Raw genomic sequence first — 25,608 nt, forward strand, 5'->3', positions numbered from 1 at the left:
CAGAGGTATAATTGGAGGAAAAAACAATTTAATAACTTTTAACTTGTTTCATTGCAGGGTCCTCCTGGTCCAAAAGGTGACAAGGTTTGTGAAAACAACTATTTTTACAAACAAGACTACGTGTGTTTTCCTTTATATGTGAAAAACAAATGTATTTACTTGTATAGAAGAAATGTTTAATTTCTCATTGTTTCTGCACTAAAATCAATGAGCTGTATTTGTCTCCTTCAGGGTGATCAAGGAGATCAGGGGCCACGGGTAAGTTTCCAACAAACGCATGATGTTATTTGGAGCTGTGTTGCATGAAAGTTTGAGTATGGTTACTAACAAGACAATCATCTTTTTTAAATACATTTCTCAACTTCAAGTGATTTTCATCTACTGAAGAATATTGCTGGTATAGTGAAGCAGCTTTCAGAGTAGTTAACATCAGTGAATCAGAGCAGGGATGAAGGTCCCATTGTGCCCCTGGCATCGCATGTGTTTGTCCTTTCTGGGATGAGAGACTGTGCGACCACAGCACAAGCTCATTTCTCCTTCTCAATCAGGGACATGCACTAATAATTAAAAATGAATGTTTCTCTTTATTGTATTCCGTGTTCACAAGCAGCCTGTGATGTATTGCTGACTGTTCTGCTAGACACAGAATAAAAATTAAATAGAATACAGTAGAGGTGATAATGTCTTGGTAAGTACAGTACTCTTAAAATGTCAATGTTCAAACTGAGTTTAACTCCTCTCTCCCACAGTTTGAAATGGATGTGCTTACCAGTCTAAGTTTGAATTCCTGGTATTTGATCTCCCAGCATCAGTTGTATGCAGTGCGTTAGATACTATATATGTAATGGGTGGAAATCAACAACTCGCTGATTGCTGCTTCTGCCCTCACTCAGGGAAGATTTCCAGGTGCCTTCACACTCTTAACAAAAACTGTCAAGATAGCCCACACTGTTTGGCGTGAAGTTTATTCAGGACCCTATTGGTATACTGTAACCCCAATTTCCATCAAGCGCAAAGATTCTGCTGCTAGTAAAATGATAACCAGTGAGAGTGGGGCAGTAAAGCTGAACACTCCATTTCAAGGATGTCATCCCTTCCCACCCCCACCCCCAGCCCATGACCACTAGGTGGGTTAAAATTCACACTACACAAATGCTGGAAAAATAATTTCTGTGGATGACTGCACACAGATGCACAAAGCGTGCAAGGGAGTTAGACAAATGATGTCTATTAATTTCCATGTGTGTCTGATTATGCAAGTGTTAGAAGAAGGTTTTCTGTTCTTTTGAGATGTCAGCTCATTTAAATTAAGAACTTCTGTGTGTTATTAGATCTGTTAACCGCCATAGCCAAATGTTCAGCTTTTATGTATCCTCCAGCACTTTGTAGTATTATTTTAGAAAAAGATAATTGATCTTTGGCCTTTTACAGTCACACCATGTGGATTGTAACAGCATGTTTTTGATTCATGTCCTCTTGTAGTTTACCAGATCTCATGTGTTCCTCCAAAAGGTGTTTCTAATTAAAACAAACATTACCATGCTTAATTTTGATAATAAATATCATATTGCCCCATCTCCATCTTCCCCTCCCTGAAATGAGCACTTGAAGCGATACTACATGCCCAGAAACATGAAATTAAACAAATGTATTATTGTATCTCAATTTGTCAAAGTGTCAAGAACTGAGAATAACATGAGACTGTCCGTGTGCTAAAGTCAAAGTCACTGTATATATGTTCACTTAATAAGCAGTTTTCAATTACCAACTGGCTATAGTTTAAACAATGCTAATCAAATTCAATGCTGTTATCATTGAGAAGATATGCCCAGGAAAGAATTGTGCAGATGAAGACACCAATTTCAGACTGACAGATTTTCGATCTGTCAAGTTGACAATTGTCAACCTGCAGCCATTGAAATGTTGAATTTGCGCTCACAATGCAGGATCAACAAGTTGACAGTATTCATCTTCCCATGTTATCAAAGTGCTTTACCCAGGAGTATTTGAACCCTAATTTCAATCTATGGACATAGTTCCATGTAATATAATGAGCATTATTAAAAAGAAAATGTGAAGAATGCATTGAGTATTTAGAATTAACATATTTACAAATAAATGATAGACTTCCATTTTTTAAAGTGGGATGAACCATGGTAACAATCCACAAAATATTTTGTAATATAGTCATCGTTCTAATATAGGCAATTGGCAGATTTATAAACAACAATGAGAGTGTGAATGATCAATTGAAGTAATTTTGAACTTTGATAACTTATCCAGGGAAGCATTAACTTCTCTGTTTCTCGAATAGTCTGAGAGTTCTCTTATACTGTCCTCAGCAGGCAAATTGGACTTTAAGTTAAAATCTGATCCAAATGACAACACAACTCGTTCATTGTCGTACATCAACTGAGATTATGCATTCAAATCTTTGAAGAGGCAGACTTGAGTCCATGACATTTTGACTCCAAACTGAGATTACTACAACTGAGCCCTTCTCTGATCATCCCCCATAGAAATGTGGAAGGAATGACTTCTAACTGCACTTTCTGGACAGCTTACAGCCCCTTAATTCCCCTGCCTACATCCACAAACAGCAGTTCAATGTTATATTTCCCATTCTCTCCTTCCCCAAAAAGGCTTCCAGGGTGCACCCATATAAGCATAAGCGCCTACTGAAAAGATACATATGAGTTGATCCACCTCCCGGCCAAGAAAGACTGGCAGAGACATTAGCAGAATTCACTTTGCCATACTCAAACAAGTGGATAGTACTGAAGGTTTTTGAGACACTGCGTTATGTAATGATAAAAGGATTATACAATGGTTTGAATAATATATAACATAGTAATAAGGGGACTATTTTCCCCTTAATAAGCCTTTGCTAATTGCAGTCAAGACATTTCCTTGAGGAAAGCTGCCTGCTGCTCTGCTACAGCTCTCTGGAAAGTACAAAGCCGTCAACAGCTTCCAGTTCCTCAGGCAGCAGAGTGATAAAGTGACCAATTTTCGAGTGCAATACATCCTGTCTGTGCCCATTTCAGTGATACAAAACAGAGAGAAAACGCATGGTGGCCCTATGAGCAGGGTTTTCCACCCTATTTGTGCTTCAGGTGACTTCTGGTCGCAAACCAGTTGAGGGGCAGTCACGGCATTGTGCCAGAAATAGGAATTACTCCTACAAATCATGTTAATGATCAGAGCTGATGTAATTGAGGCCAATGTCAGTTTCCTTCACTTCTGTTGGTCATAGATTATGTGCAAGCTGACCCCCTCCAACCTAGCATTTTAAATCGCCTTCTGCTGCAGTTCAAAAGCTGAATAATTTGAAATGGTGTGTAACGTTTGGCACAGAGAGTGAAGATTTGATTTTTGTCCTCTCCTCATAAAGTTCGCTGCTGTTTGGCAGCATGACCAGTCGCACCATGAATATAATTCCTTTGAAAATTAAGATCCTACTGTTATGTCTTGTGGTTCCCCAAAGTTTGAAATAACTACACTTTTAAACTCAAATGCTGGACCTTATTCAAAAATAGTATGTGCTATGGTCTAATGGTTCTATACACAGTCACGTGTGATGGGGGTACTTGCGTTAGCACACAATTGAACATAAAGTTTCTAATTTATATTAGAATAGTTTTATTGAAAAAGGAGCATGTGGAAGAGAGACTGTGAGTTGTGCACAGGAAGCAATAAAGAGAATGTTCCTGAAACTCAGGCCAAATTTCAAAAGCAGTCATTAAAACCTTGTAGGAGCAATTTAAAGAAGACTGACAATAAGCTGGTGAACTGCAATTGCAGCTCAAGAAACCCTGTGGCTGAACATTTCCATTTTCGTTCAGGTGCTCTGGCAAGTGAAATTCATTGTGCTCAGTCCAGCATAGTTCAGAGCAATCTTCTCTCACAATCTTCCACTCCTCACCTTTGCATCTGGGGTCTTTGGTGCCTCACTCGAGGAATCATGTGATGGGGGGTTTAGAATTGCTTGTCACTATCAGGGCCTTCTAGCATTTACACTGCTCACACCGTCTTTAAGGCCCAAATACACACCACTTCAGACACTGCTAGACAGGACTTTGCCCCTCTCGCATTGTGATGGAGAAATAGACTAAAAAGACACAAGTTAGCTCCTGACTTTGTGGACATGATACTATTGAATAGAGTGGTGGAAAATGAGTCTGCCCCTGCAGACTACCAAAGGGGCCCATACCTCCAGGCTCAGCCAGTCTGGATACACATAGCGGCCCGGGTTAGTGCTGTGGCCCAGGTTTAAGGGAATTGCATCAGTGCATTAAGGAACTCAAGGATCTCCTATGTTTCATAAGGGTTTGTAGCATCATCTTCTCTCTGCCACCTCACATTCACCAGGTGGACGCTTACTCTAACTCTGTCAATGTACAAATCATTCACCAAGGCTCACTATTATACATTTGACCAGTACAATGCATCATGTCCGGACAACAGCTCCAACCTACTTCATCCTCTCAAACTACTAACCCTTCCTGCCCTCTGCATTTCCCACTCACTCACTGGGGGAGCCTAAACCCCCACCCTCATACATGGCTGCTCTTACATCACATTGACTGCTCTTCCAACCACTTCCACCACACCCAATCCCTCTCCTTGTCTCATTGCAGGTAAAGCTGGCTGACCATCAGGCTGAGAGGGCAATGCCCAGTCAGGGGTTATTAGTGTGGGCATCAGGCTCCTCACTCCATATGAGGAGAAAATGCTCAGTTTGAAAGGAAAGAAGCAGTAGCACTCTAATGGGCATAGGAGTCTGCAATGGCAAAACAATGAAACAAGCTTTATTGTGCTGTGCTGCTGTCCTATTCTCAATTTGCACCAGTCTTTGTCTCTCTTCAATGTACAATTGCCTCTTTCCCACCATCAGCACCCAGTGAAACTTTGCAAAGGGGCCAGTGCTTGAGACTCTCCTCTCCACCACTGAGGAGAAAACCACTCAACGTGGAGGGTTTGCACCACAAGGCTTTCTCTTGCAGCCTGACCCCAGTTCAGCTACTTTCTCAGTTAGATTTGGAGTGTAACCTAATGAGCATGTCACTGACGTGTCCACAGCCAATCAAGGAAAACACATCCCAAATCTCTGGTATTTAGAGGGTTAATAGAGTCCAGGGATCTGCTCAGCCGCAGGCAGAAGATAAGCCCCTCTTCATGGGCATTACTGACTTGGTCAAAATGCACAGACCGCAACAAGAACAACAGGGAGGTTTATCAGAGACACTCGGTAAACTGGATCAAAGGATGGAGGAGGTCATCAATGTTATTAGTGTCCCGCTGGCTCTGGTATGTGTCTGTGGTTGGTAAACCCCCCCACCAGTCAATGGGATGACTGCCCAAGTCCTCCATGATAATAGGACCAACCACAGAGCAGACATCCCTCCCCCTGCTAGCATCAGCTTACACTTGGACATAGCGGGGGAAAGATAAAGCCATACTATGGGAACCTAGATAAATATGTCCTCACTTGTACTCTTAAGATGTCTGCTCCAGTGGAATGTTCGCTCCCAGTCTGGGTTAAGTCGCACTTGTGAAGGAGAAGACATGCCAAGGGTGTAGTGTCTAATCCTTGCTTATCTCTCACCAATAACTGACTCCTTGACCACAGCCTCAGACATCACGGATTCCTGACCTGTGACGTTGATGACCTCCACTTTGAGGTGGAGGCTGAACATAATATATAGGAGTTGTGTGAGCACCTGGCCCACACTCCTCATATGACAGAGCCACCTTGGAGTGAGATACAGAATCAGTGCTGGCTTCACACATCTCTACAAGGAGAGGTTCATTCTATGTATGAGCTTTCCAAGGGAGTACATTGCCATTCAAGATTGGAAGATGTACAATGGACATCACACATATACATGCTCCCTCATTGCACATTAATGTGTGAGGCAAGCTGTACAAAGAGCAGCCTCTTGCAGGTTTAATACTGCCCTGCAGGATGCTGACGCACTCAGGGCATTGTTTCCATCTAAATGCACTCTGAACCATCAGTGAACTGATGTAAGGATCAAAAAGAGATCTTTCAGGATTCCTCTCAATCTGCTGACCGACATGAGACATCTCACTGAACAATATTCGGATACGATATCCTGATGGCAGCCTTAAGAGCCACTTAACCTTAGAAACATGTGATTTTACTGCATTGTCTCACTGACTGCTGCTTTTTCCCTGATGCTTAGTAGAACATGTAATGCACAGACTCTTGAAAGCAGAATCACCTGAATGTATAATCAGATCGATAACAGAAATTCATTCAACAACAGAAAAGGTGAAGGACTACGAAAAAGAGCAAGGTCTATGTGTTCTTTGCACAAAGTTTGCTGACTGGGCATTGTGGGTACAGCCAATAGTGTGCTGCACCAAGGCGAAGCTCACGTTGGAGGGGATTCCCACCGTCCAAGCTGCTGGAGCCTCCTTGTCACAGGGGAAGGCTATGAACGTCTGGAGAAAATGGCATCAGTGGCAGCCCGGATGTTTTTGTGAACGGAGCATTAGGAGATGCACCCAGGTCCTCAGTTGGTCCCTGAATCAAACCCTGGGCAGCCGTCCCCTTGACAGCCACCCAGTCCGTCTGAGTGCAAGAACCTGTTCCAGCTGACAGAATAGCTCAGTGATGATGGCTCAGGAAATCCTTACTGTGCACCTGCATTGTCTTTCTGAAAGCGATTGGAAGGAACAGTGAGGCCTGTAAATGCAGGCTGTCATCATTCTCCTCCTTAGTGGATCCTTAGCTGCTGCAAGGTCAGTGGCAGCCATTGGAGGTTGTGCTCTTGAGCATGATATTTAATTGCTCTCACCTTTAAACTGCCTTCAGATTTACATTGAAGCATAGAAATTAGGAGTGGGATTAGCCATTCGGCCCTCTTGAGCCTACTCTACCATTCTTTATGATCATGGCTGGCTGTGTAACTCAGTAGATTGTTCCCACTTTTCCCCCATGTCCTTTCATTCCTTTACCACCTCCCCCCACCCCACCCCCTTCCAAGTACTGTATCCAACTCTTCTTGAAATCATACAATTGCACTGTTTTCTGTGGTAGTGAATTCCAATGGCTCTGGGTGAAGACATTTCTCCTCACCTCAGTTCTGAGTTGCTCACCCCATATCCTTAGGCTGTAGCCCTTCATTCTAGACTGACTCACCACATGAATACCCTTCCTGCCTTTTACCGTGTCTGGGGTGCTGTTAGAACTTCATACTTGGTTTTACTTGAACCAAGGCCGCACAAGTACAGCACAGTGATGTCTGATATATGAGCTGGTAGTCTGTGGGGCACGCAAGAAAGGTAACGCAATTATGCTGAAGGTATTTCATACATGTGAGCTCTTACATACATTCATAATGAAACCTCATGTGATGCCCTCCGAAAGTGCAGCATGAAGGCTTCCCTAGGACGTCAATCTCATGACCCAGTGATTAGCACTACTGCCTCCCAGCGCTAGGGATCCAAGTTCAATTCCAGCCTCGGGCGACTGTCTGTGTGGAGTTTGCACATTCTCCCAAATGCTGTGATTTCCATTCCAGGATGGGTGAGGTCATGAGTGTTTAATGAAGTCAATCTCCTCCAGAGGCTGCTGAGAGGAGGCAGTAGGAGCTGCCAGTTTCTGAGGACCACTAACTTAAAGCTATCTCAATTCTCTGGAATTTAATCTCAGTGGTATGTTAAATATTAGACCCTCTAGCACTCATTCACTCCAACACCCCAGTCCATATTAACATCCATCTTTATGACCCCTCATTGCCACCTTACCAACTTAATGCCATCTCAGATCAGTTCATGCCCTCACCAATCTCTATAGCCCTTTGCAATCCTGTGCTAACAGTGCCAATGCATGAGCCTGCTTCCCCATAATCTCTATATAACCCCTTTTCCAACCACATGCGAACTCATACAAACTTATGCCTCCCTCCCACCATCCTTCTCCCTTTCAACCTCTATGCCAAGCTACCCAGTATCAACCGTAGACAGACCTAAGGAACCATATTCTAAATATCTGTTACAGACAGAACTGCATGAAAATGTTGTCATTCATGAAAGTAAAAAATGAGGTCTGCAGATGCTGGAGATCACAGCTGCAAATGTGTTGCTGGTCAAAGCAAGCAGGCCAGGCAGCATCTCAGGAATAGAGAATTCGACGTTTCGAGCATAAGCCCTTCATCAGGAATAAGGATATTCCTGACGAAGGGCTTATGCTCGAAACGTCGAATTCTCTATTCCTGAGATGCTGCCTGGCCTGCTGTGCTTTGACCAGCAACACATTTGCAGCTCATTCATGAAAGCTCAATAAATACATTTAAATGCCCTCAAGCACACAATCCCTTGCACAAGCAAACATTTGTTTTCACAACTACGCAAAGGTGCCTTTCCCATCAGCAAAGCTTGGACCTGCTAGAAATGAGGCTGGGACTTACAAATCTGACCCATCACAAGTCTCCACGAGTTCTCAAAAGTCATCTCTAAGAGGTCTCTTTTCAAAAGTAAATCAAGATGTATTGTTATATTTGTTCTATATTCCAATGGGATTTAAGAACTTCATATTCATCCGTTCATATGCATGAGTATCCAGAGTGCCTCATCACTCATGGCTGCACTGTAGCCTCTGGTGGGAATAACTCTCCACTGTCTCCTGTTTTACACTATTGCCTAGATCCAAAATTCCATTGAAATGGAAATGTTTGTATGCAGTGAAGCATTCTGACAGCAGACAGATCAGTGTCCTGGAAGATAAATTACAGCAGCTATTTTTACAAGTCAGGGGCAAAGGGCCCCTGTCTTATTTTTTTCATACAAACTGCCCAAAAATGGCTAGGTTTCCCACATGAAATTCCAGGCTAGTATTTTCAGCCAAAGTGAAAAATGTTGACATAGCTGAGATATTGGAGGCTGACCGCACCTGTGGAAGTAAATCTGACCAGACAGGACAGTGGGAAGAAAGGAACTGGGGGAGGGTGGGGAATTTTAATTGCTAATGTCTAATGAATCTTTTGCTGACTCATGGCGGTAGATTCAAGAATTCAGTTTAGATTAATGAGTTTGTTTTAATAACTGTTATCAGATGAGCAAAGGGAAATAACCATTTGCTGTATGAGTGCTAATTGGAAAATATTATGAACAAAGGGACCTAAACTAACCAGCAACTTGCCTCTGATTAACCCAGTGAAAAAATGTTTAAGGCTTTCATGTATTTATGTTGTATTTTCAAATGTATGAAAATTGATCCTCACGCTACTGCATCCACCAAGATTTCCTAATTATGACAATATCCAGATATTGTCTGGAAAGAGTCAATGGGCTGTAAACATTGAATAATTTTAAATTACCTCTTTTGTGATCTTATTTTCATTTAAACCATACACATTATGCGTCATTAAATTGTAGGCAACTTCATTCGTTTCAAGTTTGAATTGGACCCTACCTTCTCAGTTTGTTTGAATGTGAAATATAGAAATCAAATAAAGCACATTCCAGACCAAAATGTTGTGAAGAAATGCACAAATACAATGCCATTGGTGTTAAACTTCTGACTAAGTGTAGAAGAAACAAATTTAACACATTCTAGACAGCCATCAAATATTGGATGTTTCATGGTAAGTGCAAAACTGTAGAACTGTCCAATACTATGATAGACTAAATTATTATGTTCCTTTGGGAATACCCATATAGAAAGCATATGTAAAACAATCACAAATTTTAGCACATGTCTGGAGAGTGCCAATGGACTCTAGACGTTTTCACTGTTTACAACTAAATCCAGAAGGGTGAATAAATTCCTCACTTTTCACTCCTGAGGTTGGTATGATATAATTTTTGTTTAAAAGGTTTGCTTCTCAATTTAATATACTTCGGCATGTATAGTGCCATGAGGAAACAAGGCAGTCAGATTTCTTGACTGAACAAGTAAAGAGCTCATTTACAGAATCACAGAACTGTTACATCACAGAAGGAGGCAATTCAAGCCATTGTATCTGCACTGGCTCTTCATATGAGCAGGTCATTTAGTGTTATTCTCCTAACCTTTTCCCAGTAACTCTGCACAATGTCCTTTCAAGTGACCTCAAATTTCCTGTTGAATGCCTCAACTGATCCACTACATACTGAATCAGGGCATTCCAAACCCTATCTACTATTTGTGTGAAAATGGTTTCTTCAAATCACTTTTGCTTTGTTTCTTAATTACTTTAAATCTGTGCCCTCTTCTTCGCAATACTTTCATTAGTGAAAACATTTTCTCTCAATTTATCCCATCTGGACCTCCCATGATTTTGAAAACTTCAATCAGGTCTCCTCTTAGCTTTCTCTTCTCTGAAGAAGATAATCCCAACTTCTCCAACCTATCTTCATAATTGAAATTCCTTATCCCTGAATCCCCATTCTCATAAATCCCTTTTGCATCTTGCCTTCACATCCTTCCTAAAGTTAGTGCCCAGACTACAGGTAGTTGGAATACTCCAACTGAAGCCAAATCCATGTCAATATAACCTCCTTGTCCTTGAAATGTATGTTCTTATTAATAAACATAGAATGCCGACTGCTTTCCCAACCCATCACACCACTTTTAATGAATTATACACACACATGTCCCTCTGATCTTGCAACCACTTTAATGTTGCATCCTTTTCTTTTATATTGTCTCTCCATGTTCCTCCAACCAAAGTTCATTGCCTCACTCTTCTCTACCTTGAACTTTACCTATTCCTTCATTTCACAACTTCTATACTACCCTCCTTACAGTTTAACATACTTGTAAGCTTCCTTATTATCCACTAATTTAGAAGTTTTCAAGTTCATGTACACCACATTGCCTTGATCAATCCTCCTGAGTTATCTCCTCAAAGAAAAACATATTGGTTTAACATGATTATCCCCTAAGAAATTAATCTGCATTTGTCCGTGTGACTACTAACTTATTCAGCATTGTTGTTTATAGACATTTCCCAACAACCAAAGGTGAAATGATGTGTAATGATTTGGCTTATCTGTAGCCTTACATGCTTTTTTGGACAAGGACATAATGTTTGCAATTTTCCAGTTTCCAGGCACCACAACTGAGTCAAAGAAAGATTGAAGGTTTTTTGCCAGTGCCATTCCAATTTCCATTCTTATGTTGCTCAATGTCATTGGATGGACTTCACCCAGTCCCAGTGTTGTGTCAACCTGAAATACAGTTTGTCCAGTAGTTCTTCCTTATAAATTTTGAACCCATATAGCAACTGAGTTCCTCCTCATTCAGTGTGGTCTGTGTAGAATCCTCCTCGTTGGTAAAGATAGGTGCAAAGCATTCATTTAACCGTTCAGCCATACCCTATGCTTCCATGTGTAAGTATCATCTTGAGGTTTAATCAACTCCACTTCTTGTTCCAGGCTGAATAGCGAAGGTTCAAACGTGAAGTGAAAAACAAATCAGAAAAACAAGGAAAGATTATTAACGATATTGCTTTATGTGCTTGCAGAAGACTTTGGGATTCTCCTTTATGCCAGCTGCTAATGTCTTTCGCTATTCAGCCTGGTTCTCAATTGTACTTTCTACTTGACATCTACCATTAGCACAGATGTGTTTTTTCTTATTTTTTTTCATAATTTCTATCTCTTTTGTAATCCAGCAAGTTCTGGATTTGTCTGCCCTATTTTCTCCTGTTAAGGGAATGTAATTGACCGTGCTTCACCCACACCTCATTGATAATCCATTATTCTGTGACTGTTCTTTCTGCTAATCTTTGACTCCAGTTTATTCAACACATACACATTCTTACCTTACAGATGGTGAATTTTTCCTGAATTAATTATTCTTAACTTGAATTGTTCATTATAATTTTCCATAATTTCCCTCAGCCTTCTGATAAAGTGATTACCATCCCTTAATAGTTCTCCCACTAACACTTGATCCAGTTCTGAAGGAGTCATACTGGACCTGAAATGTGAACTCTGTCTTTCACTCCACAAATGCTGCCAGAACTATTAAGTTTCACCAGCGTTCGCTGTACTTGTTTCAGATTTCCAGCATCCACTGTATTTTGCTTTTATTCGACACTTGATCTCCTCAGCCAATCTCATACCTACAAATCAGGTCAAATGATGCTTCCTTTCTCTTAGACTCAATACATACTGCTGCAGGAAAGTTCCCTGAACATACTGAGTATTCTTTCCATCCTCTGGCTTTTGTGTTGTGTTACCCCACTTTATATTTAGATAATTAAGGTCCTCCTTTATAACTAACTCCAGAGGTTTCCAACCTCTCTGTTATTTCCTTTCAAATTTATTCTTTTACGTCCATCTCACTCATTGGTGGTCTACAGGCTATAATCAGCAAGGCAATTATTTTTCTTATTCTTAGCTCTCGCTAAATTAATTCAGTCCTTGACCGGACTGGGACATCTTCTTTCTCCGGTACTGCAATATTCTCAATCAATATCACCACTCCTCCCCTTTTTCATCATTTCATAACCTTTCTGAAAATCTTTTGTCCAGGAATATTTGACCTTTAGTCCTGCCTTTTCTTGAGTCATGTCTCTGCAACATCGTATTTCTGCATGGCCTGTAACTCATCAGTTAAAAGCATCAACCTTATTAAAATATATAAACCAACCCTGAATCCCATAGCATGCAATATAGAAGCAAGCAAACAGAGAATGAGTTATAGGATGGAAGGAAATGGAATTTCCATAACAGCAAAGGAAAAATATGTTCCTGCGGTGGTCCAGGAATTCCAGTGAATTTGTGGCCAGTTCCAACTGTTTTTGGAAACTGAAAGAGCTGCGGATGCTGTAAGTCAGAAAGAAAAACAGAAATTGCTGGAAAATCTCAGCAGGTCTGGCTCAGAGTTCTGAGGTAGGGTTGCTCGACCTGAAATGTTAACTCTGATTTGTCTCCACAGAGGCTGTCAGACCTGCTGAGCTTTTCCAGCAATTTCTGTTTTGGTTGCCAACTTTTTTGTTCGAGACATGGTCTCTTTTAAGCTGTAATCCTTCCTTGCCAGAGTGAGTGCAATGGGATTGAAGATCCTCTTATTTTTAAATTCTCCATCTCTGCAATGTTTTACAACTTGTAACATGGCTGGAAAAAAACAATTGAGAGAGAAAGCTATTTCTATTCATTCCTGCAGGCCACTTTACCACTCTTTTCATGTTACCTCACAAGCTTTTCATGTTAATTCATTATAGGTGAAGATTCAGTCATGTGACAGCTGGCTATTGGAATGCAATGAAATCTATGCTCACAAAACAATTTAATCTTCCATTGTCAAAGCTAACAAGATACACTGAACTATATTAGGAGGGGCAGAGTAACCCTCAGCAGCATTTTCATATGATAGGTTTTGTTTTGTCTCTGGTCGATTCTGTAAATGGCTTTGGCTTATTTCACCTCGCTGAATGTAAATCAGTTCCTGAGCAAAGTTACTTTGGCGTTTGTTCTGTAATTCCCTATGCAGTGTGGCCAGCCTGCAGGTCAGACAGCTACTGCATCTATTCTGCCTGGCTCATTCAAGGTGTTCTCTTCCAAAAGAAAGTGCCAGCTATTAAATCATTCAGTTACATTGAAGATGAAACCCATATATTACAAATTCATGGAAAATGAAAATGGAGAGTAAGCAACTCACAAAATATTGTGCAAATTTGGGGTTTGTAAAGCCAGGTTGATGGACCAAGCAGTGCACTTTCAATCTGTCGGATGTGCTTGCACACATGGCTTTTAAATGAAGAAAAGTAAGGCTTGCTTCTCTGCCTGCAAATAAATGCACCAAGATCTGATCACCAGACCTTATCATGTCTAATCATTTAAATGTGTGGACAGGACAGTGTGCTTTCTTCAGGCAGTGAAAATGAAAAGGTAGTACCTGGAGCACCTGAAGTTTTAAAATTTAACATAGAAAGTTTTAAAATTTGGCTGCACTTCCATTACAACTGGTTTGTACCACTGGCAACATGGGACTACGTTTCACAAGCAATTTCCTGAATATTTTTACAACACCAATTTGGAACATTGAGGCAGAGTATCATTTACAAGTCGATTCAAGGTTCATTCTTCAAAAATAATTCCTTAAATGCAGTTTCTAATTAATGAATCAATTCAAATAGAATATCCTTTATTGTCAAGTGTGCTCCAATACAGAAGAACAGGCGTACAGCAGAAAGTTTTTACAATGGCTGCCTTCTAATGGCACCACCTTGGGTACAAGTACCTTGCTACAAATCTTGGATACAAAATGAGAATAAAAGGAAAAGTAATATCACGAGTTACAGTGTCTTAAAAAATGAGTTAGAAATAAGATAGTTATAACATAGTTAAAGGATTGACATTACAGCCCAGTAAAGAATTTCGAATAGTAGCAGCTCAGCACGTGGTCTGACTGCCCGTACTAGGCCCCAGTCCAACAAATGTGCCGTTCCATTCCAAGCTTCCAGTCTGCACCACACCAGCACTCAGCTGCTCCAAGGTAAGTTGTGCTGCTCTGGGACTCGCTATTCCTCTCATGGATCTCCAGGGCTTATTTTCTCTCGCAACTCTGGTACGTGCTTTCCCTCGCAATGCACTGGGAAGTGTTTCCCCTCACACTGCACCGGGATGCGGTTCCCCTCGTACTACTCCCTGGACGCTGCTCCAGGATTGCTAAAATGAGAGAAGGAAAAAAAAAGAACAGGCAGAGCAGAGGAGCTTCGGGTGGAGCATTCTACTCTGCCGCCATCTTGCTGGAAAAGTTGTAACTTATACAAAAAGGGTTTTTCTTTAATGTTTACTCCAGTTTGAAGTCATTGCAGTCTGGTCAACAGTGTTAAGAAGTAATAGTCCCCATAGGTATTTACTCTTATTTCACACCCAAAAAAATTATCTACTTCCAAGACACTCCAAAGGAAATCTTAAAAAGTGATTTTTTTTGGTAGAAAATTCCCTTTCATGATTTGTGTTAAGCTATAACTAGTAAATTAGCATTTTTATTACTCAGCCTTTGAACTTTCTTTTCCATGCAATCTTCTCAATACCTATTATTGATAATCCTGAGTAGAGATTTTGAAGTGAACCCCTTGATTTTTGTTGATCATGACCATCTTTGCCAGTACATAGGTTAATTTCAGACTGTGATAGATGGATCCTTGATCAGTAGAGAAGTCAAAGGTTACAGGGAAAATAGATGTGAGGAATGCTGGTCATCTTGCCATGGTCTTATTGAATGGAGGAACAGGTTCGACGGGACAAAAAAGAAGCCATCCCCAGACAGCAACAACAAAAATCAGAAAGAACCAAACTACTCTACATCCACTCCTCGATTAAATGCAGGGATTTTAAAGGAGGCTAAAAGTTTGAGCAAAAATAACCTGGTTCCCTCAATCAAGAATAAACCTGGCACAGGAGATGGAGACAAAAAATCAAAATGAGAAGAAATTGCTCTAACAACATCTTACATTCATTCCTTCATTTTGAATGGTCAAAATTTGATATCTTCTGATTTGTCTTGAAATAAATTATTGACAAAGTATAGATAATCGCATTAGTGCTGAACTGTTAATGAGTGCAAACATTAAGTCAGGATCCAAATTTTAGATAAACAGGGCTAATCTGCGACAATGATCCACCTTTTGCAATTAAATTTTCAGTGTTTACAAATGTTTAAAGCAGATTATAATTTATTAATTGTTAGTAGAAAAATCTGTGATTTTTTTTTATGGAACATGCATTCCATTCCTCACTTTTCAAATTTGGCACTTTGTTTTGAGGGATTCACTTTTTTCCCATATATTCCACAGTCACAATCTGTACCAGTTTCAGCAGTCATGATAATAGATGGCCATGACTTGGAATAGGAGAAAAGGCAATGCTGTTCTTCATGTTTTGCGCAATATTGCAAATAATTAATGTTAAATTAAAGCATATTATGCGCCATGGTGTCTTATACCAACAAACCAGCCAAACTGATCGATACTGAAGGTTTTTTTCCCACATCTGATGAACAATCTTGTCTCCAAAGGAAAACGATTGGCATGAATCGAAAGGAAATATAGACTTTTAACTGACTTCTGCATCATCTCTGGAATGCAGGTCCAGAATCAGTGACTTCAAACAATGTTCACATAAAAATGGGCTGAATGTGACTAAAATTAAGCTTGATCTATCTATGGGATATTCATCAGAAATGCTGCTTTTGAATTGTAACTTTTACCGGATTCACTGAAAATTTGTTTGTGAATGAATTTGAGAAGAGACTTTACACAGAGACAAGGCTGAGATTTTGAAACAAAACACCCCCCCCCCCCCCCCCCCCACCCCCCGCCATGAATTCAAACGTTAATGTTAATCTTTTTATGACCTTATTTGGAAAGTAGTTCTCTAATGTTACCTTGGTGAAGAACAAAGTTCTGAAGTCTCATCTTTGAAACATTGCATATTATTGGAGAAATGATTGTGAAATGTTATTCTCGCAGCAGTGAAGATTATTTTCTAGTTTATTTGGTTTTTTTTAGTTTTTTTGATCTTTCCTTAGAAAACACCATTGGTGAAGCCACCAATCAAATTGCTTTGTTCTCCTTTATTAGTTCTTACTTTTTTTCACTCCTTATCTGAAAGCATTGACTCGAACAAGATCCAATTCAATGACTTCCACTCTGGCCAGGAGAAACTTAAGCTAAAGAAGAAATCCCGAATCTGCCGAGCAAGATCATATCAACCGTCCCTTCTGTAACCCATTGGAATTTACTCTATACCCCATTTGATTTTACTCTCCATTCCAAACTAAGCAAAGCAGAGTCAAATCACCCATTGAATGTGGTGGCCATCTATTTGCTTGTGCAGAGTGCCAAAATTCACCCTAATTCTGGTTTCGCCTAGTATCCACTTATTCTTTTCTGGTGTTGGACTGTGGATGGCAATCAGGATTGGGATCCAAATTTATTCATGTTCCCTACCAGTCAGGATTGTTAATACCATTTTGCACAATTACAATCCATTAAAGAGATCTGCAAAGAAAATGACATGAGTGAATTAAAAACTGGGGAGGAACTACTAAAAAGATAACTTCAACAAAAAGATTCTTGACCATTTCAGGGAAGTTACTTCAGAATCTTTGTTCATCTCCAGTGAGTGGTGTAGTTGATGTTGTATTCAGACATGTTGGCATGCCTTATTATGTGTTGCAATGTTGTGCTGTGCTGTTTTGTTTTGTTTTTTTGTTTGTTCCTACACTGTGTTGTATTCCCAGGGTTTGCCGGGGTCCCCCACAGTGGCGGCTCTGCACAGTAATCAGATCCTCACTGTCAAGGTTTGTGGATAATGTGTACGTGCTCAGTCAGACCTCAACCAGCATACTGGTTAAAATTATATAAGACTTATTGGCCTAAAGTTAGTTATTACAAATGAGGCTTTTTTTTCATTCTTTTCAACTAAAGGGCAGTTATCCCTGTCATATGTTGACATATATGAGGTAAGGTTGTTTTCAGTTTGAGGAATCTAATAAGGAATTATGAATTCAAATAAACTTTAATTTCTGCAGATTAAGAAAGAATATCGAACTATTCTGTTCCCAATTCTTGAAGCATTTATGGTCTTGATAAGATGATTCTTGTAACTATATATGATCTGGTTCTGAACAAAGCTTTCTGTCAAGATGAAACCAAAACAAATGTTATCATTCAATTGGCTGGCTGTTTAGACCAATACATGTTTGATAGTAGGATCCAGGGATTCAATTCAAATGTTGTAAGATATGTAGTTGTCATTTTGTTTGATCAAGTACAGACTTAGTATGCTGGACTAATGTCTGACTGAATACATCACTATAAATCCTAATAGTTTGATTGTGGAATCCATGCTGATCTGCCAGTAAATAGACACAATGAGCTATGCAATTTTGCATTGAAACCTCAAAGATGATAACCCCACCAGCAAAACGATCTATGTACAAGAGAGATTAGATTGGAACTTCCTTACACTATAGACTAATGTCATAAGGAGATAAACAGTGACTATTTTTGACATCATTGCACTTAAGAACCACAATTCTTTTGGTGATTAATAAGTTGGGATTTTTTCAGTTTTACGGAGTAGTTTACTGAATGGGTTTATACATCAGACTTTCTGACTGATATTAAATGTAATAAATTAATGCCAACATGATCGTAGAGACCTGTCTATTCCACCATACCTCATAGTTTTGTGCCTTCCTCTTCAGTTACTGATAATATCCCCAACCTTAAGTTGACAAGTTAAAGAATACATCAGGTACTAGCCTCATGTTGGAATGAAACTTCACTCCTTTTCTAAAAGGACTCTCTACCTTTAATCAACCTTGGTTCCAGCTCTTCTGACAACACCACCAAAAACTCATCGGTTGTGACTTGTAACCTTGAGCATGAAAACCTTAACCCATGCTGGAGTGACTCTCAAAAGGCATAGGGATGACAAAGGTCTCAAATGATCTTGTTACACTATTATTAATGGCAAAGGGAAAATTTAGCTAATCATATATTGCCACTAATTCCTGGATTTTCAGTGTTAATACTTGGAAATAGCTGAACTGGATTAATAGATAGCGGGAGATAGAGAATAAAGTTGAATGGATTCAAAACTAACAACTGAACATTTAGTCAGTTTGATGACAGCAGATGGATTGAGTTTTAGATTATTTCTGCCACCAGTTTCTGGTTCCCTGGATTCATATTGTGTCCATATATTGGTAATGATTTGGCATGGATTTCATTGACAAATGCCTGAACTGTATATCGGTGACAGAAATGTTAACTTGCTGCTCTTAACTGTTTCTCCTCCTTCTTTTGAAACCTTCCCTTGCCACTCCTTCACCTTTCTGACCTCTGACCTCCTAACTTTGACTTTCCCTGCCTGATCAGATGGCGTTTCCTTACCCAAGAGTCAATCATGGGTTCCTATCGGCTGATCAGCAGTTTATTAAGCGACGTCTCATGAAGGTAGTGCTAGTACTTGTAGAATTCTTCTTTGCATTCTTTACTGTAAATATTATTCTTACTTTTCCTTGGTTTTCTTTACTTGCATTATAATTAGAAGTAATTGCCTTTTGCTGCTGGCATCATTTTCTCATCGTCATCTCTCAGCGGAATTTTAATTAATTGTAATTATTTATCATTGATCATCATTGATCAGAGACTTTGTCATAGCAAATAACAATAACCAACACTGCACATCGTTTTTATTTGAACTTTTTCACAATTTGCAGGGTGATCAAGGTCAAGCTGGGCCAGCTGGTCCACCGGGGCCTCCTGGTCCTCCAGGCCCACGTGGTCCTCCAGGTGACACAGGAAAGGATGGTCCTCGGGGAATGCCAGGCGCACCTGTAAGAATTCCTCAGATTAGTTTCCATTCCATTCTTTCTGTTATAGCTTTCTCTTATTGAGTTAAAGGCAACACACCGTGGAGCACTCTGACATGGCTCAGTGCAGCTAATGGGAGTTAGCAATTCGATATTTATAAAATGAAGAAAGAGAAATTCGGGCAGTCTCTCTGAAGAAACTTGGGAACAGCAAACATAGAAAATAGGAGTAGGCCATTTGGCCTATCGGGCCTCTTCCATCAGTCAGTATGACCATGGCTGATCATCTATCACAGTGCCCTGTTCCAATTTCCCTCTGTAACCTTTGCCTTTAATCATAAGAACTATATCTAACATCTTCCAGAAAGCTGCTTTCTGTGGCAGAGAATTCCACAGGTTCACCATTCTTTGGATGAAGATTTTTTTTCTCTCATTTCAGTCCTAAATGGCCTAACTCATATCCTGAAACCGTGATCTTTGAGGAGTCTGGACTTCCTGGTCATCAGGAACATCCTTCCTGCATTTACCCTGTTAGTATTTTATAAGTTTCTATGACTCACAATCCTCCAATTCTTCTAACCTCCAGTGAATGTAGTCCTAACCTATCCAGTCTGTCCTCATATATCAGTCCTGCCATTGCCAGGAATCAGTCTGGTAAACCTTTGTTGCAATTCTTCAGTAGCTGGAACATCCTTCCTCAGATAAGGAGACCAAAACCACCGACAATACTCTAGGTGTGGTCTCACCAACACCTTGTACAATTGTAGCAAAATACTCTTGCCCCTGGACTCTAATCCTCTTGCTATGAAGGCCAACATACCTTTGCTGCAACTCCGTGGGTACTTTCAGAACTTCCAACACTCTTCCATGGCTCAGTGGGATTCAATGAAGGAAATACAGAACATGTGTCTTATCCTAAAATTAATCATATTAAAGTCATTGACTAATTTTTAAAGAAAAATACTTTTAAATATAAATACTAATGAAATTTTCTAAACCAGCTCATGTTTTGATTTTAGGGGGAAATTGGACCAAGAGGTGAAACTGGATTAATGGTGAGTGAAATACTGTATCTTGTGTTATACTGATGTGTGTTATACCAAGGTGTAATGGAAATTATCTCTATTTATGATAATGCATTCAGTGATACTTTGTATATTTATGTTTTGGATTAAGGATTACTCTCCTGACACAAACTGGAGATTAAATACATGGGCTAGATTGTACAAAAAATAAACTCTACTTGTTATGCTGGTGGTGCATGCATGAAGGGATGAATAATTCTCATTTTGTGGAAGATCTTCAAGTCCCAGATTTTCTACCTGACTCAACTTACCTTTGCTAATCTTGTAGAATTATTGCAAGTTTTCTCATGTTGAGAACATGTTTTCCTGATATTTAATCACAATTTTGATCCATGAACATTTTTCACTCCTAGAATCTTTACCACTCTATCACATCTCATGTTTGTATTAGTAGATAATGTCATTTTTACTTGGATATATTATCATTTGCTTTTAGGACTAAATAACATTCTTCTCTCACTCCTCTCAACATCATTAAGCACCAAGTGACACTCAGTGTTTGAATTTGAAACAAAGATGCAGATTAAGAACTTAATAAGTGACTATTTTCCAGTTACTTGAAGAGCTGGCTACCAAAATCCAATTGTCTGTCAACCGGTCAATACACTCAATTTGCCAGTAATAAATTTCAATCGTATCATATTTTGTTGCTTCCTCTTAATGACTAAAGTAGGGATTAATGGCATTTATATGTTCGTAAAATACATGCCATTTTAATGACAGTTTAAGTGTGTTTATTTTATTAGTTTGTTAAATTCATGAAGAGAAATGTTTTTATTGGCTGAAATGTAAATGATTGTGCAGTTATTAAGACCAGTTAATTAGTAAACCTACACAGCAATATTTGGCATTTTATTGATTCGTGCATGTTGGGAAGTCACATGTTTTTTTTCAATACCTCCAGTTTTAGTGGAAAGAATTTAAATTAAGATCAAAGCAGGGACATGGAGTTGTGCTTTTCAAATATCAAATCATTATTAAAATTTGGAATTTGCTAAATGTAATGAAAAAGAGACAAAATGGGTTTTTGAATTGTCAGTCTTGATTACTTTGATTATATTCTTATATCTTGAATAAAACTTAGTTTATGTATTCGAAAGTGTATATTGCATTTAGTAACTCTCAAAAACTCAAAGGCAGGAAGCAAAAATTCTGAATGATGCCATTTTTCTATTCCCATCTCCCAAGAAGGGCCATTTTATTTAACCCTGTTTAAAGAGGAACCACTGCTCACTGACCAGGGGCTCCATTCAGCAGTTCAGTAGAGATGTGAATTTCACTCATGGCAATCTGAATTAAATGGTTGATCAAAACACCATCAACAGTCTTGTTCTTTTGTTTTTGAAATGTCAGTTTCTGTCTAAGCTTTACTCCATTATTCATTTCTGAAGTATTGAAAATGTTTCACCCTCGGTTTTATTAATTCTACCCAATATTAATCCCACTATCTGGGACAGAGCAGCACCAGAGCAATCCAGTGTGAGCAAGTCTGGAGAGACTTCTCTTCAGAGCCAATGGTATGGTCCTCCATAAGAGACTGTGCCAGCTATCAATTGAAAATGTGGCTGGTTCCATCAATTATTCCCCTACACTGATCATGACACTTTTCTCTTTCTAACCACATCATTTCTAATTTGTCACAAATCATGTCATCACCATTAAAACTTGACTTTGGCTTGAGAGTTATTGAAGGAGCTGGCTTGTTGGAAAGAAGTTGCCAAAGTCATCATGGGTTAATATTGGAACTTTATTGCAATATTAACGTTACTATAGCTCCCTTATTTTATCCAGAAACCGATGCCCGCTTACAGGAGCACCTGCATCACCTTTTGAAGGAATTACATTGAGCAAAGCCATATTTTTGATCTATTTATTCCAACGGCCAAACTGAGTTTTAAAAATGGAATTAAAGGACCGTAGTCTTTTCCTTTAGAAGGATCATTTTAGATTATCTATACAATTATGGGACTGCCTAATTAAGCTCCCAGCCCTCAATAATAATCTTTGCTCAGAAGAATTAAGCTACTTGTGCTGTTTCAGTCCAAGCTTTCCTTCCCATGCAAATGTGAAGTTTGCAGTACGTGCAGCAGGTATACGGTGATTATTAGACTACAGGGTGCTATTTTCATGAGGCTCATGAATTCTTTCTGTTAGGATAAGCAGAGTTCATTCAGGATCTGGCAAATTGGTTAATTCTATCAAACCTAAGAGAAAAACAATGGCGTTCAGTTGATGGTATTTTTGTAAAATCAGAAATCAGCAACCTTCTTGGCTGGATTTTGGATAAATAAGAACCTACTGTATCTAGGTTATACAACAGGTCATTACTCAGCCTGACATATGGTATTGTTTAACCGAATGTCTTCCGTGCTTACTTCATTAACAGGAAAAATATGCCAAAGGTTCATTCAACACTTTGGCAAACATAAGAAAGTAGTGTCACAAGCTGCCACTTTGATCCAACTGGAAGAGATTAGATACCTTTGGTGAACCAAGCATGTCACTCCCATTATAACTAAAATCACATTTCAGTATCTATTTTTCTTAAGTTACTATTTGAGTAAAGATCATACAACACCAGGTTATTGTCCACTAGATTTATTTGGAAACGCTAGCTCTCGGAGTGGCACTCCAAAAGCTCATGCTTCCAAATAAATCTGGTGGACTATAACCTGGTATTGTATGATTTTTAACTTTGTCCAACCTAGTCCAACACTGGCACCTCCAAGTCACTATTTAAGTCGCTATTCTCTTGCAGTATTTGTGTCACTATCATCTTAAGATTTCTGTGACCTTGACAAGTTAGGCAGTATAAGAAGGTCTATTGCAACGTTTACTGGATTAGATTTTGAGAATTCATCACAAATGCTGAATTGTCAATGTGATAATAACATCTCAATGTGCTTTTGTTTTTCTAGGGACCCCAGGGACCACCAGGACAAAAGGTACAGTATACCAATACACATAAAGCATTCAAATTGTTTATTGCCAACATTTGACCCAGACTCAAAGAAAATAGGCTACTGTAGTTCAGAAGTTAGTTCATAGATATGTCTTAACTCTAGCCTACTTAGTCAAGTCACCACAGTAATGTATGATATATAATATGTTTAATTTCTCTATTGTATGAACTTTTAGTTAAAATATTTAGACTAGTGGAAGTTTTTACATCAGGACTTTTATGTTAAAAGAAGTGTTTCTTTCAAAAAACAAAATTTACTAGTCTTCCCATTTCAATGTTGGCAAAACTCTGGAATTTAAATTTAAAACATGTACAGAGGATACAGTTTCTATTTCAACCCACACTAAGCTTAATAGATCACTGCCATATGATTGATACTGAGCAAAACTTTCAATGTGTCGCTGATGAATGGATTTTGGTTTTACTGTGATCACTGGGCTGCTGTTCCTTTCCTGTTTCTGAGGTAACTTGATGACAGACTTCCTGAACCTTCTGTCAGCACCTTTAACAGTTATCAGAATCGGCTGTCAGATTTTTTTTTGATAAATTCAATATACGATTTATGAGATTTCTTCATTATCACATTGTAAAAAACATCATTGTATATTCTTACCTTACCTTCCAATCATTGGAGGTTTGTCTCTGAAACCCTTCCACAAAAACAATCAAGGTTTTGAAAGTAAAAGCATTCATCACTCTTTTCTGTATTTATTTTTCCCTTTACTGGCTACACAAAATGTTGTAAGACAAACATAACTCTAAAAGAATTTGATTGGAAGTCTTATGTAAAAGATTGACACTTTTTCTCCCCATCATCAAAGCTCCCAAGCCTTCCAAACAAAATGACAAGAAATTCCATGATTTTTAGAGGTGTTATTTGCTTTGTTAATAAACTAGGATGAAGGTAATCATTCAGTGTCTTCATGATTGGGGTTGAAATAATTTGACAGGAGTCTATAGTTTTGAATCTTGGAAGAAAATAGAGATTGTATAAAATACTTCTATCAAATGTTTACAAAATTGTGAAGGGTACAGATAAAGTGAATGGCAGGTGTCTTTTCCCTATAGTGGGGAATTTCAAGTCTAGGGGAAATATTTTAAGGTAAGAGGAGAAAGATTTGAAAAAGACACAAGGAGCAACTTTCTTTTCACAGAGAGAGTGGTTGACAACTTCCAGAGGAAGTGGTGGATGCAGGTACAGCTAACAGGTATTTGGATCAATACATAAATAGGAAAAGTTTGGAGGTATATGGGACAAACACAGGCAGGTGGGGCTAGTTTATAGTTGGCATGAATTGGTTTTACAGAAGGGTCTGTTTCCAGGCTGTATGACTCTGCCTCGATGACTCTAAAATGACTGTAGGAAATGATGTGCTCTCAGTGTCAGCACAGTGATGATACTGAGAGGACAAAGGTGTGTGGGATATTTTTGCGCTGTACTTAATTTTCTGTGAGGTTGATTACTTCAGCTGACATATTCAACGTTTGTGAGAAGATTTGTAGCTCGGGTGCTCGTTGTTGTGGTTCTGTTCACCGAGCTGGGAATTTGTGTTGCAGACATTTCATCCCCAGTCTAGGTGACATCCTCAGTGCTTGGGAGCCTCCTGTGAAACGCTTCTGTGATCTTTTCTCCGGCATTTGTAGTGGTTTGAATCTATTGCTTCCAGTTGTCAGTTCCAGCTGTCTATTGCAGTGGCCGGTATATTGGGTCCAGGTCGATGTGCTTATTGATTGAATCTGTGGATGAGTGCCATGCCTCTAGGAATTCCCTGGCTGTTCTCTGTTTGGCTTGTCCTATAACAGTAGTGTTGTCCCAGTCGAATTCATGTTGCTGGTCATCTGCGTGTGTGGCTACTAAAGATAGCTGGTCGTGTCGTTTCGTGGCTAGTTGGTGTTCATGGATGCGGATCGTTAGGCGTCTTCCTGTTTGTCCTATGTAGTGTTTTGTGCAGTCCTTGCATGGGATTTTGTACACTACGTTGGTTTTGCTCATGCTGGGTATCGGGTCCTTCGTTCTGGTGAGTTGTTGTCTGAGAGTGGCTGTTGGTTTGTGTGCTGTTATGAGTCCTAGTGGTCGCAGTAGTCTGGCTGTCAGTTCGGAAATGCTCTTGATGTATGGTAGTGTGGCTAGTCCTTTGAGTTGTGGCATGTCCTCGTTCCGTTGTCTTTCCCTTAGGCATCTGTTGATGAAAGTGCGCGGGTATCCGTTTTTGGCGAATACATTGTATAGGTGTTCTTCTTCCTCTTTTTGCAGTTCTGGTGTA

The 25,608-nt window shown here is 39.4% G+C and overlaps 1 protein-coding gene across 9 annotated transcripts in view; it reads left to right on the plus strand.

The window, feature by feature from the left end:
- Nucleotides 1–25,608, plus strand: part of LOC132816053 (collagen alpha-1(XXV) chain) — a 653,999-nt gene that overhangs the window by 464,895 nt on the left and 163,496 nt on the right. For 8 of the 9 annotated variants that reach the window (XM_060825479.1, XM_060825472.1, XM_060825503.1 and 5 more), the window contains exons 2-7: nucleotides 58–84; nucleotides 232–258; nucleotides 18,861–18,938; nucleotides 19,205–19,321; nucleotides 20,317–20,352; nucleotides 23,301–23,327. In XM_060825479.1, the coding sequence (XP_060681462.1) occupies nucleotides 18,861–18,938; nucleotides 19,205–19,321; nucleotides 20,317–20,352; nucleotides 23,301–23,327 (258 nt within the window). In that variant the 5' untranslated portion in view covers nucleotides 58–84; nucleotides 232–258. Of the gene's footprint in view, nucleotides 1–57; nucleotides 85–231; nucleotides 259–17,215; nucleotides 17,276–18,860; nucleotides 18,939–19,204; nucleotides 19,322–20,316; nucleotides 20,353–23,300; nucleotides 23,328–25,608 lie in introns of all 9 variants that reach the window. The other variant, XM_060825536.1, reaches the window with a different exon arrangement.

The sequence above is a fragment of the Hemiscyllium ocellatum genome, chromosome 1 (assembly GCF_020745735.1).
Source record: "Hemiscyllium ocellatum isolate sHemOce1 chromosome 1, sHemOce1.pat.X.cur, whole genome shotgun sequence".
Classification (NCBI taxonomy): domain Eukaryota; kingdom Metazoa; phylum Chordata; class Chondrichthyes; order Orectolobiformes; family Hemiscylliidae; genus Hemiscyllium; species Hemiscyllium ocellatum.